Source organism: Scyliorhinus torazame, chromosome 19, assembly GCF_047496885.1.
Source record: "Scyliorhinus torazame isolate Kashiwa2021f chromosome 19, sScyTor2.1, whole genome shotgun sequence".
NCBI lineage: Eukaryota > Metazoa > Chordata > Chondrichthyes > Carcharhiniformes > Scyliorhinidae > Scyliorhinus > Scyliorhinus torazame.
Window position 1 is genome coordinate 71,391,011 of NC_092725.1, and position 13,072 is coordinate 71,404,082.

At 45.2% G+C, this 13,072-nt stretch overlaps 1 protein-coding gene across 3 annotated transcripts in view; it reads right to left on the minus strand.

Moving 5' to 3' along the window:
* Positions 1-13,072, minus strand: part of efcab6 (EF-hand calcium binding domain 6) — a 200,550-nt gene that overhangs the window by 92,324 nt on the left and 95,154 nt on the right. For all 3 annotated transcript variants that reach the window (XM_072484515.1, XM_072484514.1, XM_072484513.1), the window contains 2 exons: positions 4,228-4,362; positions 1,723-1,894 (listed from right to left, as the gene is read on the minus strand). In XM_072484515.1, coding sequence (XP_072340616.1) covers positions 1,723-1,894; positions 4,228-4,362 — 307 coding nt within the window. The remainder of the gene's footprint in view (positions 1-1,722; positions 1,895-4,227; positions 4,363-13,072) is intronic.

Genomic DNA, 13,072 nt, shown 5'->3' on the forward strand with positions numbered 1-13,072 from the left:
GAGGTGCTGAGAGAGACACAAGGAGGTGTACTTACTCTGGCTGCATGAAGATCATTTATCTCCTTACGAAACTGCAGCCCCGTCCTCTATTAGAGTGAGTTTCCCCTTCTTCCCTTTCCCTGTTCACCCTGGCACACCTCTCCATCACTGTGTCCTGCCAATCTCGCCTCAATGAAGCTTCCAATCAATACTGTTCCGGGTTCTATTGGTGTCTTCTCTTCAGGACAGATGCAGTCTCAGCAGCGGCTACCGGTCCTGGTGTTCTTCATCAGTTCTCAGGAGTGGAACTTGCTCTCAGATGGAGGAGGAAGTCCCATCTGAAGCCAATTAAAGGCTCGCTGGCAGTTAAATGGCTGCAGGGTGAGCCAACAGGCAAGCTCACTCTCAAGTTTTACGCTGGAGGGAGGGGGAGTGGCCTCCCCTCCCCCTCCATGTAAAATTCAGTCCAATGAATGTGCAGCTATAAAGATGAGGATAATGAATTGATCAAAGCTATGGAGTTTAAGACAATACAATTTCAGGATTAGGTTAAGAACTTCTACAGGAATAGACAAAAAGAGCATTCATTATCGGCTGGGGGATTATTCCATTTATACTTCAACCAGTGAAATTTGGCAAATCCTAGAATTTAAAAAAAAATAATGTATTCCGTTGTGTCATCAGGGTTACATGAGTGTTATAATTATTTTAAACGTGATGCACGATCAGTGACCACTAAAGCGAGGTTGCAGTCCAACTGAAGGCTTTAATAAGCTAGATGTTTCCCCCAGCAGCTCAGGTACAGAATGAGGGCTGCTGGGGCGGCACGGGTTCTTATACCCCACCTATCAGGGCGGAGCTATTATAAACTCCAGCCAATAGCAAGCATCCAGGTTCTACCAATGGTACTTTAGCCTCTCAGGTACCGTAATACCTATAATACCACAAAACGCATTGCAAAAATTGAATTTATTCCATTTGCCATGAATGTGTTCTTTAATAATGATCATGGCTGTCATACAATCACTACGTATTGCTGCTAAGAAGAAGAAAGCACAAACAGAGAGAAAATGCTAAAATTATGTACATTAATATTGGTAATGAACATGATGCAAATTTGAGCTGCTCATACCAATTAGTTAATCCAATGAGTTGTAAAGCCTAGCCAGGTGCTATGTTTGACCTCCAGGCTGTGCTGTGAATTTACATGTTTCGGGCCAGTGGCAGGAAAGCTGCAATTGGTCCTGGTGTTAAGATAGAGAAAGGAAAATCATCCAGGTCCCCCATTCCTTTTCAATATTTAGAGTCCCCTGCTGGAAGTACCCAGCTGGACAATGAATGAAGAGAGGATTAGGCTTAGTTACGATGGTCCCTAGGGTTGATTTTCCCATTAACATTCACTTCCTCGGTTCATTTTGAATAAAGGCTACTTGATGTACTGGATGGCAGCTGATGCCTTTGCAACTGTGCAAAGTTCAACTACTGGGAGTAGAGGATGCATAGGGGTGGGGGATATTGGATCGGAAAAAGGAGATAAAAAATGTTGTGATAAAGATGACTTCTCTCTAATGTATGATACATCTTCCTTTTGCGTTGTGTGAATGCGTGCAGATGCCATGCAAATGAAAGAGAACAGTAAGTTGAACAAATGAATAAGCTAAAGACTCAGAAGAACTACAGCATCTAATTCTATTGTAAGCATTTACCTTACTGGTTTCAAAAATAAAATCAAACGTTTCTCACCTTCTTGAACCCTTCCTTGTTGATTTTGCCATTGGATTGCTTCTTGTGCATAAGGAAGCTTTTCCTAATGTTAGTATCACAGTTTATAATACGTTGCCACAGCTCTGATTTCACTTCATTCACAGTCATCATCTTGCCCAGTATGAGGTCTTCATTTTCTTGCTTTCCTAACCTGATGTTATAAACATCAAATTGCCATGGGAATTACTTGCGGAAATAATTCAGCAGCTAAGTATATTAAAACATAGAGTAATGGAATAGAAACAGAAAATTTTGGAAAAGCTCAGCAGGCCTGACGGCATCTGTGGAGAGAGAAACATAGTTAACGTACCCTTCTTTGCACCAAAAGAGAGGGAGAATTGTGATGGATTTTATAGTGTTAGAGGCGGGTAGAGTAGGTGGAGCAAAATAGGTCAATGATATGTGTGAGCTCGGCGAGATTGTACAAAGGTGTTTAGGGAATATGAGAAAGGAAGTGTTAATGGCAGTGTAAAGGTATTGATACTGGCATAAAGGTAAAGATAACAGAATGTGTTCACAGTAGAACAAAGGTTAGTGCCTGGTGAAAGCAAAACATAAGAACAAGTGACAGATGGCCCTGTGGGACAAATATTTTTTTAATTAATAAAAGGGGTCAAGGTGGACAAGAAGATTCATAGTTTAAAGCTGTTTGAACTCAAATGTTGAGTCCAGAAGGCCGAATCAGAAGGTGAGGTGTTCCTCCAGTTTGTGTTGGGCTTCACTGGAACAGTGTAGCAGGCTAAGGATGGTATGTGGGCAGCATGATGAGTTGAGATGGCACGCGACAGAAAGATTGTGCTTTTGCTCACAGACTGAGCGATGGTGTCCCTCAAAGTAGTCACCCAGACTCCCCAATGTAGAGGAGGCCACATTGGGAACAGCCAATCTAATAAACCAAGTTTAACGGAGTTGCAAGTGAAATGCTACTTCACCTGAAAGGAGTGACTTGGGCCATGGACAGGCAGAAGGGAGGGGGTAAAGGGACAGGTATTGTGTCTTCTGCGACTGCATGGGAAGATGTCATGGGAAGGGGATAAGGGGTTGGGTTGACAAACAAACAAAAAATATGAAAATAAGAAGTTAAGTACCCACACTGTTTGTGTCACAAATCTAGTAACTAGGTCATACAGTTGCATTGACAGACATGTGGAAAGAAGTCACCTACCTCACCTTAACTAGAAGTGCTGCACACCTCTATAATAAAAGTACTATCAAACAGTAAACAGGGAAGGAAGAGGGGTGAGAACAAAGAAAATTAGAGGAAGAAAATTGCTGAGTAAAATAAATAAAATCAGTTAATCAATAAGTTACCCAAGGATGATTTTAAAAAGTAATGAAACAAAATTAATTAATTTATATATTAAATACTGGACACCAGAGACTGAGTTACAGTCTGGAATCTAACTGGGGAATTTGTAAGTTTACATAGTGAATAACTTATACTCAAGCTGGAATTTAATACAGGCATTATCTGAGCACCTGGCTAGGCTAGGCCTGTCCAAGCACTGGCTTACAAATGTTTGGCTGAATATATCAAACATGGAGACCGGGATTCTCTGGGGCTGCCCGCTCGCCATCGGATTTGTGATGGCCGCTGAATCCGTTAGGTTAAAATTGGAATTTGCGCCGGGCGTCAAACTGGCCACGAGTCTTCCAGCCCACCCAGGTTTCCCGATGTCCTGCTGAGCTTCCCGCCCTAACCAGCAGGAAGATGCAAATAGTTCATTAGAATCTCCATGGGTCCACCACTCCATGTGCTCAATAAACCCCTTCACTCCTTCGCCACTGCTGACACTTTTGATTACTTAGGGCTCAACCGATCCAAGCTCACTTCTATAACCGTGTTAAAATCTGCCCCATAATCAACTGGTGTGAGTCCAGGTAAGCAATCTTTCACAGCACCCGCCTCATGAAAGCTACATCATTTAGGGCGTAAACGTTTACTAGGGCCACTGGCATCCCCTCCAGCTTCCCATTCACCATGATGAACCTCCCCCCCTAAATCTGGCACAATGTTCCCCACCTCAAAAGCCACCCACATATTCACCTACATCGCCACACTCCTCATCTTCATATCCAGTCCCGAATCAGCCTCCGCAAATGTGCGAACACACGGGACTGTTTGCCTGGCCCATTCAGGCCTCACACGTTCCATGTGACCTGCCTGGTTTTGGGGGGGGGGGGGGGGGTGTTTGCTCGCGTCTACGGGGGTCTAGTCGCCGCAGCCCAAGGATGTGCGGGGTGGGTGGATTGGCCATGCTGAATTGCCCCTTAGCTGGAAAAAAATAATTGCGTATTCTAATTTATTTAAAAAAAAAATAATATTTCTGATAGCTTAGAATTAAGATTCTTGGAAGGGCATCAAGCTTACTTTTTTAGAACAGGCCTCTTTATTTCCCAAATATTTGTTTTAAATCAATAGAGATTTAGGCAAAAGTTTAAATAATACATCATTATCAAGCATTGGTGGAGAAGCGAGCTTGCCTCTTTTTATCTTGCTGTTGATTGAGCGAAGGAACCTCAGTACCATTGACTTTAGAAATGCTATTCAATCCAAGGCCTTCCAGAAACTGTTGGTATGAAACTTGTATGTTGTTGTTCTGTTGCTGTTGGCATAATCTGAAAGATTTAGAGATTAATATTAAGATTAATGAAGACACATTTGATGTATTTCTTTAAATGCAAGGCAACGATATTTTTTTTTTTAAATTTAGAGTACCAATTATTTTTTTTCCAATTAAGAGGCAATTTAGCATAGCCAATACACCTCCCCTGTACATCTTTCTGGGATCTGGGGGTGAGACACACGCAGACACGAAGAGAATGTGGAAATTCCATACAGACATTGACACTGAGCGGTGATTGAAACCCGGGTCGTCGGCACCGTGCTAACCTCTGCACCACCGTGCTGCCCTCAAGTGACAATATTCTAATGATATTGCATCTTTCATTGACACTCTGAGCCTAACAGTATATGATTTATCAAATACATTGATGCTCAAGTAACATTACATGGCAGTCTCATTCTGCTAACCTAAATAATTATTTGATATCAGTGATCGCCTACCTAATTATCACTGTGCATTTTCCCCACTATCTTTTGTGTCACGGCTGACAATAATATCAGGAAGGAATGTATTGATTATTGCTCTGAAACTGCAAATAGACAGTCTGAATTCTATTTTGTTTTTGGAAGGGAGAGGTAGTCTGTGCTGACCTCTGCCAAGCCACAAACTGAGTTTCAACAGTCTCCAGCCAGTCCACAGCAGAGCTCCTAAAGGTCACTATGATGAGGATTTAAAGTGCCTTTAATAGAGCTTATAAAGCATTGTAGCTCTGAAACTGTAACCATTGGAGAGGCACTTGCAGTTTAATTATTATATTGTAATGACACTGTAATAATGGATTTATTTTAATATCTTTGAGGTTAAGGTTGACATGCTGTACAGAAAGTTGTGTATGTATGTGCCCATGATTAATTAAATGGGGGGGGGAGGGAGTGTGGTTAATAGAGACAGCGTGTTTGTGTCTTATCACATGGCTTCAGTGATGTCATTGTGTGGGTGGAGCTGGGCTGTGGCTCTGGGTTTTTACTTTCATTTTTGAGTTGGGAGCTGGGCTGTGGCACTGAGTTTTACTTTCGCTTTGAGTTTGAACTGTTTTGAATTGCACAGGTTGAAAGAAGGTTTCTCCATCTGCATTTTAAAAGCTGTTTCTAGACTTCTTAATAACTTGAAAATAAATAATTGTTTCCTGGAAGAAATTCAAACCTGCTGTTTTGGAAAGGACACAAGAGTATCCAAACCAGGTCGTGAATGCTGTGTGCTGGGCCACATCTTTGAAAATGGTTTATGGGATCTTGTTATTAAATTGGAACAGCTTAAGGGAGAAATTTATTAAGGGTTATACATAGAGTACTGTAGCTGTGTGGGGTATTTATGTTGGTAGTTGATAAAAATGCTTACTGTGTGTGTTATAAAAATGTTAACTAAATTCGTAGAATAAACTTTGTTTTTGATTAAAAGTGCTTAAGGCCTCTGTTCAATGACACCTGAAAGGTAGGCCCTTGTGCTCCTCGGAAACAAAATAAATAAACACTTGTAGGTCAGGTGATCTCCATGATATACTTTGGAGTTTTCTAAACCCTGGCCTTGTGAGAATTGTAAAGGGTAAATGTGTTAGGTTGGTGTGTTTGAGTTATAAGAAAATAGGTTGGATTAAAATTTGAATTATAAGATAAACAGAGATTTGGTTTTTCAGGTGTTGCATTTCAAAGGTTTTTCCAAAGTGGCAAGGAACTTCTACAACTTGCTACGATTTCAACGGTAAACAGGGAAAGGTGTGTTCAATTTTATTGACCTAAAAGCAGAGGCTACAGGAAAACATAAAAAGGTTTTATGTTTGGAAAATTTTAATTCAAAGACGTGGTTGAGGACAATGGAATCCGAGATGAAAGAGAAAAAAAAAATGTAAGGAAAGATGTTTAATTGAGTTGTGATGGCGGTGTGCAGGAGAAGTCCTGAAGAACAGATCTGTGTGCTGGAAAGATTAAAAGATTTGAAACAGCCATCCAGTTTTAAGCCTGAAAAGTCTTTGGGGGATTCTCCGTGCCGGACACCAAAATCGGGAATGGTGATCGGGCGGAGAATGGCTCCCGACGCCGAAATTGTGGCATGCGCCAGTTTGACGCTGGGTCGCGATGCTCCGCCCCCTCCAAATCGGCATCAACAAGATGAGCAGCACGTATAGTTGCAACAGCGTTTGCATACCATTATTGGGTCCACCCGCAATGCTCCGCCTCCGATGGGCCGAGTTCATGGCAGCACTGGCCACGTGTGGTCTGAACAGTCATGAGCCTGGCGCTGCGGAGAGAGAGAGGGCGTACAGAGTGTCCAGCACCGCCATACCTCGCCAACTGTTGGCCAGGGGGCTTCTGCCAGGGCCACGAAGTGCAGTGGGGGTGGCCAGGGGGTGGGCTATGGGGCCGGGGTGGATGGGTACACGGTCCAGCACAACAGGCGCCATCTTCTTGGGAGCAATGGGTGCGTGTATGGGGGTGTAGGGGTGTGGCCATCTGGGATGGCCACTTTCAGTATATAAAATGGACACTCACGGAGCATACAGGGAAAATGGATAACGCAAAGTAAACAAGCAGGCACAGAGCCTGAATGTATATTTGGAAGGCAGTCTGCAGACGGAATCGAAACTCCGGGCCGATTTACATATTGATGGCCCATCTCCGGGAAACAAAGAACTAGTGCTCAGGTAGCCGATCCTGTCCCAGACAGTCTGGCGCCACTACCCCAGCAAGAAGGCACAAACAAAGCAAGGCCAACGGACACTTAGGACACGCCTAGCCATCAAGGCACCCACCCCTTTATTGGCTCAGATCGATGGCAGTGATCAAGAAGCTGCCCAATTAATTGGGCATAAGTTTAAGACCCGCCTAAAAGCGCGCAAAGCACCTCCATATATAAGAAGGAACCCCCCCGCCAAAGGTTCAGTCTCTTGAATTTGGCTCTCAAGCAGAGAGACCCTTCCACCTGCACCACCAGAAGCAAGTGAGTTCAAGTTCAACGCTCGCTACCAGATGGACAACCTTAGCTGTAGTCCTGTTACCTCTTCGAACCCAACAGCCTCAGATCCGAACAACGGCCATTGTTCCTCTGACCTAATTGGGCACCCGAAGCTAAGTATAGCTTTTAGTGATATAGTTTAGTCTGTAGTGTTATTGTGCATGAGTAAATCATACTGAGTGTAAATAAAGTAGTATTGACTTTGAACTAACTAACTGGCGTATTGGCTCTTTGATCAGTATTCGGTTGAACTTTGTGGCGGTATCAATAGATACCTGGTGACTCTGAAAGCATATTCATAATTAAGATTAAGAAAGGCGACCTTATTAACTGCCATATTTATAGCAAGTAAATATAGCAACATTACGGCGACATCTGACGGGACTCGACCTGGAAGTGGCTTTGTCACTCCGAGAGAACCCAAATTTCAATTAGAAACCCAATTGGCAAAAGTAAAAACCACAAGCGTAAGACCGATATCGATCAAACCTCCAAGATTCGTAAGTGTGTAATTTGCATGCGTACTAACAAGGGTTTATTAGGTAATCTTGATAGATTTTGTTGTGTAAAACTGTTGGGGGTTTTGTAGACCAGAAAATAGCTTAAGCCGTACCCGTGTTTGTTATTCCCCTCTGTTCCAAATTTACGGTAGAAACCCAGAGACAACAGTAGATATGGCAATGGAACACCTTATGAACCCCCAGGAATTCAATGTCGCAGCGACCAATAGAGCAGAGCAGTGTCCCATATGGGAAGAGGAAATTCGGAAGTATCTAAAAGGGAAAGGATGACCCCTTTGGAGCGAATTTTGTGCAAATGAGGAAACAGGTCCCGGAAGTATAGGACAGGCTTGGTGGGAGAACCTGACCGAGATTCATAAGAAAAGCTTAGGAAAAGCTCGAAAGCCGATGGCAATCGTGTCCTGCTTGGCACAATTGCGAGGCACAGAGGAGAACGTGAAGATGCTCCGCAGAGAGAGATTCAGGACAGAGAGAAGAATAGTGAGGGAGACGTTAGCGAGTGCGAGAAAGTTAACAGGCAACTTAGAGAGCAGTTAGCGGCGAAGGACAAGGAGATGGCTGATGTCAAACGGGCACACCAATCTTGTCTCACTCACCTAAGCAGCTTTCAGTCACAGTATGATAAGGCCGACCAAGACATGCAACGCGCAGTGTTGGTATGAGAAGAGACAGAACTTCAAGTTGAGCAATTGAAGAAACAATGTCAGGATTTAAAAGCGGCCCTACGAGCACTCCACAGTTCCGCGACGGAACAAAGGCAGAGTTCGGTGGACCACGCCAAATGCTGAAAGCAAATTGCAGACCTGCAATCCCTGCTCTCAGTACAAAATGGTTTCCAAGATATATTCGGACCTGTTAGATCAGGAAAATGGCCCCGATTGGCAGGAATTAAATGAAACTGCCCACCGCTATGTGCATGGAGCATGTACCCAAGATAAAACCCAGAAAAGGAAAGCACCCCCACCCCGACTGCACAGGTAGTGCACAATCCCATGAACCCTGTCACCACACAGCGCAGGGCCACAACAAATGGAGACCCCGATTTTCTGTACACCACACCATTAACCATCACCAAATTAAGGGACGCGTGCGACAAAATAACACCGTTCCAACCCACATCGGAACGCACCATTATTTTGCAAACGTTAAACAACAGGCGACCATGTACGGCCTGGACGAAAGAGAGCAAGTTATGCTCACAGTTTTGAGCCTCGACCCCTCAGTCGTGGCAGCCCTTCCCGACCCACAAAATCTAGGAGGAGGCACCCTCCAAGAAATGCATGCAGCGATCTTTGATGCGATCGGCTACAATAAGGGAGATCCCGTAGAAGGACTCAATAAATGCAGGCAGAAAAAGACCGAGCACCCAACAGCGTTTGCTGGACACCTGTGGACCCACTTCACAGCAGTTTTGGAGAGTTAGCCCACGCCCATTTGACACCAGAAAATATGGTCAAATGGACTCGAATCCTAGTCTCCCACGCGACCAAAGCAGGACAGAGAGCTTGCACCAATTATGACCCCTCAGACGATACACACAATGAGAAATGGGTTTTAAAAAGATTTTCCCGAGCTTGGGAACAGTCCCTTTAGGGAAAGTCAGAATACGGAAAAGCAGATGAAGAGCAGGCAGATGCTAACATGCATCCAGTCAGGACACATCAGAACCCCGCATGAGTAAACGAGGGAAGAAATAGCCCACAGCAGCCTAAATCCCAAGAGTGCTACAATTGCAGACAGTTAGGACATTACGCCCGAGAGTGCAATGCCCCCCAGAAACAGCAGCGAAACCAGCAAGCAAATACCCTGAATAAGAACAGGACCAAGCCCATTCACAGTGTTAGCGCCCGTTCCGAGAACGCAGATATGAACGGCACCGATTGACGGTGTTCGGACTCCCCAACTTGGGCCGGTAGTAGCAGGCACAGTCCGGGGACACCCCATAGAATTTCTTTGGGACACAGAAGGGTCCCGCGCCACGCTAAATTCCTCCACAATGTTCCAACGGGATACATGGCCCACCACAGGCACTATTATCCTTAGCGGCTTTACAGGACACCTGCAGCAGGGACGCATTACAGCCCCTGTGGCGATTCAGATAGGCAACATTAAAACCAAACACCCCGTCGTTCTAGTAGATCTACCCCAGACAGCCGAACACATTTTGGGGATAGACTTTATGAGCTCCCACAATCTTTTCTTCGACCCCGTCAATAAATATGTGTGGAGAATGGCAAAGGCAGCACGAGCCCCTGCCACGCTCACAGTTGGAGACTACGCACACAGGATTAGCACAGTAGGAGACTTCTGGTTTGATCCACGAACCATTAGACAGGACAAAGACGTTAGAGACGTTTTGCAGAGACACAAAAGCTTCTTTTGCCCAACACAAGCACGACTGCAGCAAGATAGCAGGTTTAGTTAACATCACAGGACCCGACCCCAAACCCCCAAAACAGTACGGCTTCCCCCAACAAGCAGAGGGAGAAATCGCAAAAGTCATCCAAAGTTTACTTGACCAAGGCGTACTTCGTTCAGTAGCCTCAACGAACAATGTCCCAATTTGGCCCGTCAGGAAACCCGATGGCTCATGGCGACTGACAATCGATTATAGGGAACTAAGCAAAGTAACCCCATTAGCAGCCCCCACCATAGCCACAAGTCCCGAGACAATGTTAAAACAGTGACCCCAGTCAAAATGTCTCTCGGTTTTGGATATCAGCAGCGGCTTTTGGTCCATTCCATTGGATAAAGCGTGCCAATACAAATTTGCTTTCACCTTCCAGGGACAGCAATACACGTGGACATGCCTACCACAAGGCTTCCACAACTCCTCCTCCATTTTCCACCGACAATTGGCGAATGGATTAGCTAAATTTTCCTGAACCGATTGCCTTGTCCAGTATGTAGACGACTTGCTTCTACAGCCAGACACTAAGGGAGAGCACATTTCGCTTCTCACCGAATTATTAGGACTCCTTCATGAAATCGGATGTAAGGTTAACCCCAAAAAGGCCCAGATTCCCCAAGAAAACGTCATTTATTTAGGCACAGTAATCACCCATGGCAAACGCGAGATCAAGCAGAAACGCATTGATTCCATTGTTAAATTACCCTTGCCCCATAATGTTACAGCCCTCCGGTCATTTCTAGGACTGGTTGGCTACTGCAGGAATCACATCGACGGTTTTGCCACAAAGGCAGCCCCTCTTTCCGAACTCCTAAAAAAGCAAGCCGCATGGGAATGGCTTCCACAGCTCACGGATGCCATGGATGCAGTAAAACGAGCCCTCAGCACAGCTCTCGGATTACAGGTCCCAGACCCACTCTCCCCATACGCAATTGAGGTTGCAACCACTGACCGAACCATTTCGGCCTTGCTCCTCCAGGAAAGACACTATCGTTTAGGCCCCGTAGCATACGCCTCACGAGTTCTCGACCCAGTAGAGCAAGGATTTCCTGCCTGCGAAAGGCACTTGCTCACAGTTTTTTGGGCTGTTCAGTACTTTGCGTACATAACAGGACTCAACCCCATAACCATTTTAATAGAGCACACCGCAACCCAACTTCTACCTAGACGGCAGACTAAAGGACGGCACAGTCAGCCAAATTCACGCAGCACGATGGACCCTACTCCTACAAGGACGGGACATTATGATTAAAAGGACTAAGACTCGCAGATAATTTACAGTACGCAGGCACCCCACATGAGTGTGAGATCATTACTATCAGGCACAACACAGGACCCTTTGTACCCAAATCAGCTCCCCCAAAACCAGGTGCTACACCCCAGAGACCCCAGCCCACAGACACAGACACACCTCTTAAGATTTATGCGGATGGCTCCTCCACATTTTTAAATGGTAAATGCATCACTGGTTATGGCATTTATGTAGAGGACGTGCAGGGACGCACGTTAGAGGAGATATCACTCAAATTGCCTGGACATCTAGGTTCACAGGCAACAGAATTAGCAGCCATAGCACACATTGTAGACCACCCTGATTTGTTCCAGACCCCAGCCGACATATACTCCGGCAGCCTATATGTCTGCAATAGTTTAACTGAGTTCCTACCCCTGTGGGAATCTAGAGGTTTTGTTTACGCGGATGGAAAACCCCTACCCTCAGCCCCATTACTCCAGCATATCCTCAGGACAGCTGAAGATTGTAAATACGGTATCATTAAAGTTCATAGCCACCATCGTTCTTCCCCCCCCGGTAACGTTAAGGCAGACGCCCTAGCAAAGGCAGGTTCCAGACATGGTGACTCTTGGCATCCCCCGAGAGTGGCCCAGTACACGCGGTCCAGGTCTCACAGACCAATATTCAAGATTTAGCTCAAGCCCAAAAGAAAGACGAAAAGCTCAGGGAAGTATTAAAATGTAACTTCCCAGCCCCCTACGACAAGTACAGAAACGCTTTAACAGCACACGATGGCATAATTTAAAAAGATGGTATTTATGTGGTCCCCACCAAGATAGAAACCAAATTTTCTGCCAATTCCATGACCACCATGGACACCAAGGGATAGATGCAACCCTTGCTACCTCTCTGTTGGTGGCCTGATTTAAAATCCAATGTCACGCATTACATTGAAAATTGTTTGATTTGCGCCCAGAACAATCCAGACAGGTATGCGAGGAAAGGTCAGCTCAGTCACACCCGCCCTGTTAATGGCCCCTGGACGAATTTACAGATTGATTACATCGGTCCCCTACCCCACTGCAAGAATGATTTTAAGTATGTGTTGGTCGTAATCAACACCTTCACAAAATGGGTGGAAGCTTTTCCATCCAGAACTAACACGGCTAAAACGACCGCCAAGATTCTAACGCAGCACATCTTCACGAGATGGGGCCTTCCCCATAGTATAGAGTCAGACCAAGGCTCACATTTCACAGGACGCGTCATGAAAAATGTCATCACAATTTTCGGCATCTGACAAAAATTCCATATCGCCTATCAACCCCAATCAAGCGGAATCATAGAACGAATGAATAGAACCCTCAAGGCAACCCTCACGAAAATGGTGCACCAGCACAATACCACATGGGACACAGTTCTCCCTTTTACACATACATAGAATTTACAGTGCAGAAGGAGGCCATTCGGCCCATCGAGTCTGCACCGGCTCTTGGAAAGAGCATCCTACCCAAGGTCAACACCTCCACCCTATCCTCATAACCCAGTACCCCCACCCAACACTAAGGGTAATTTTGGACACTAAGGG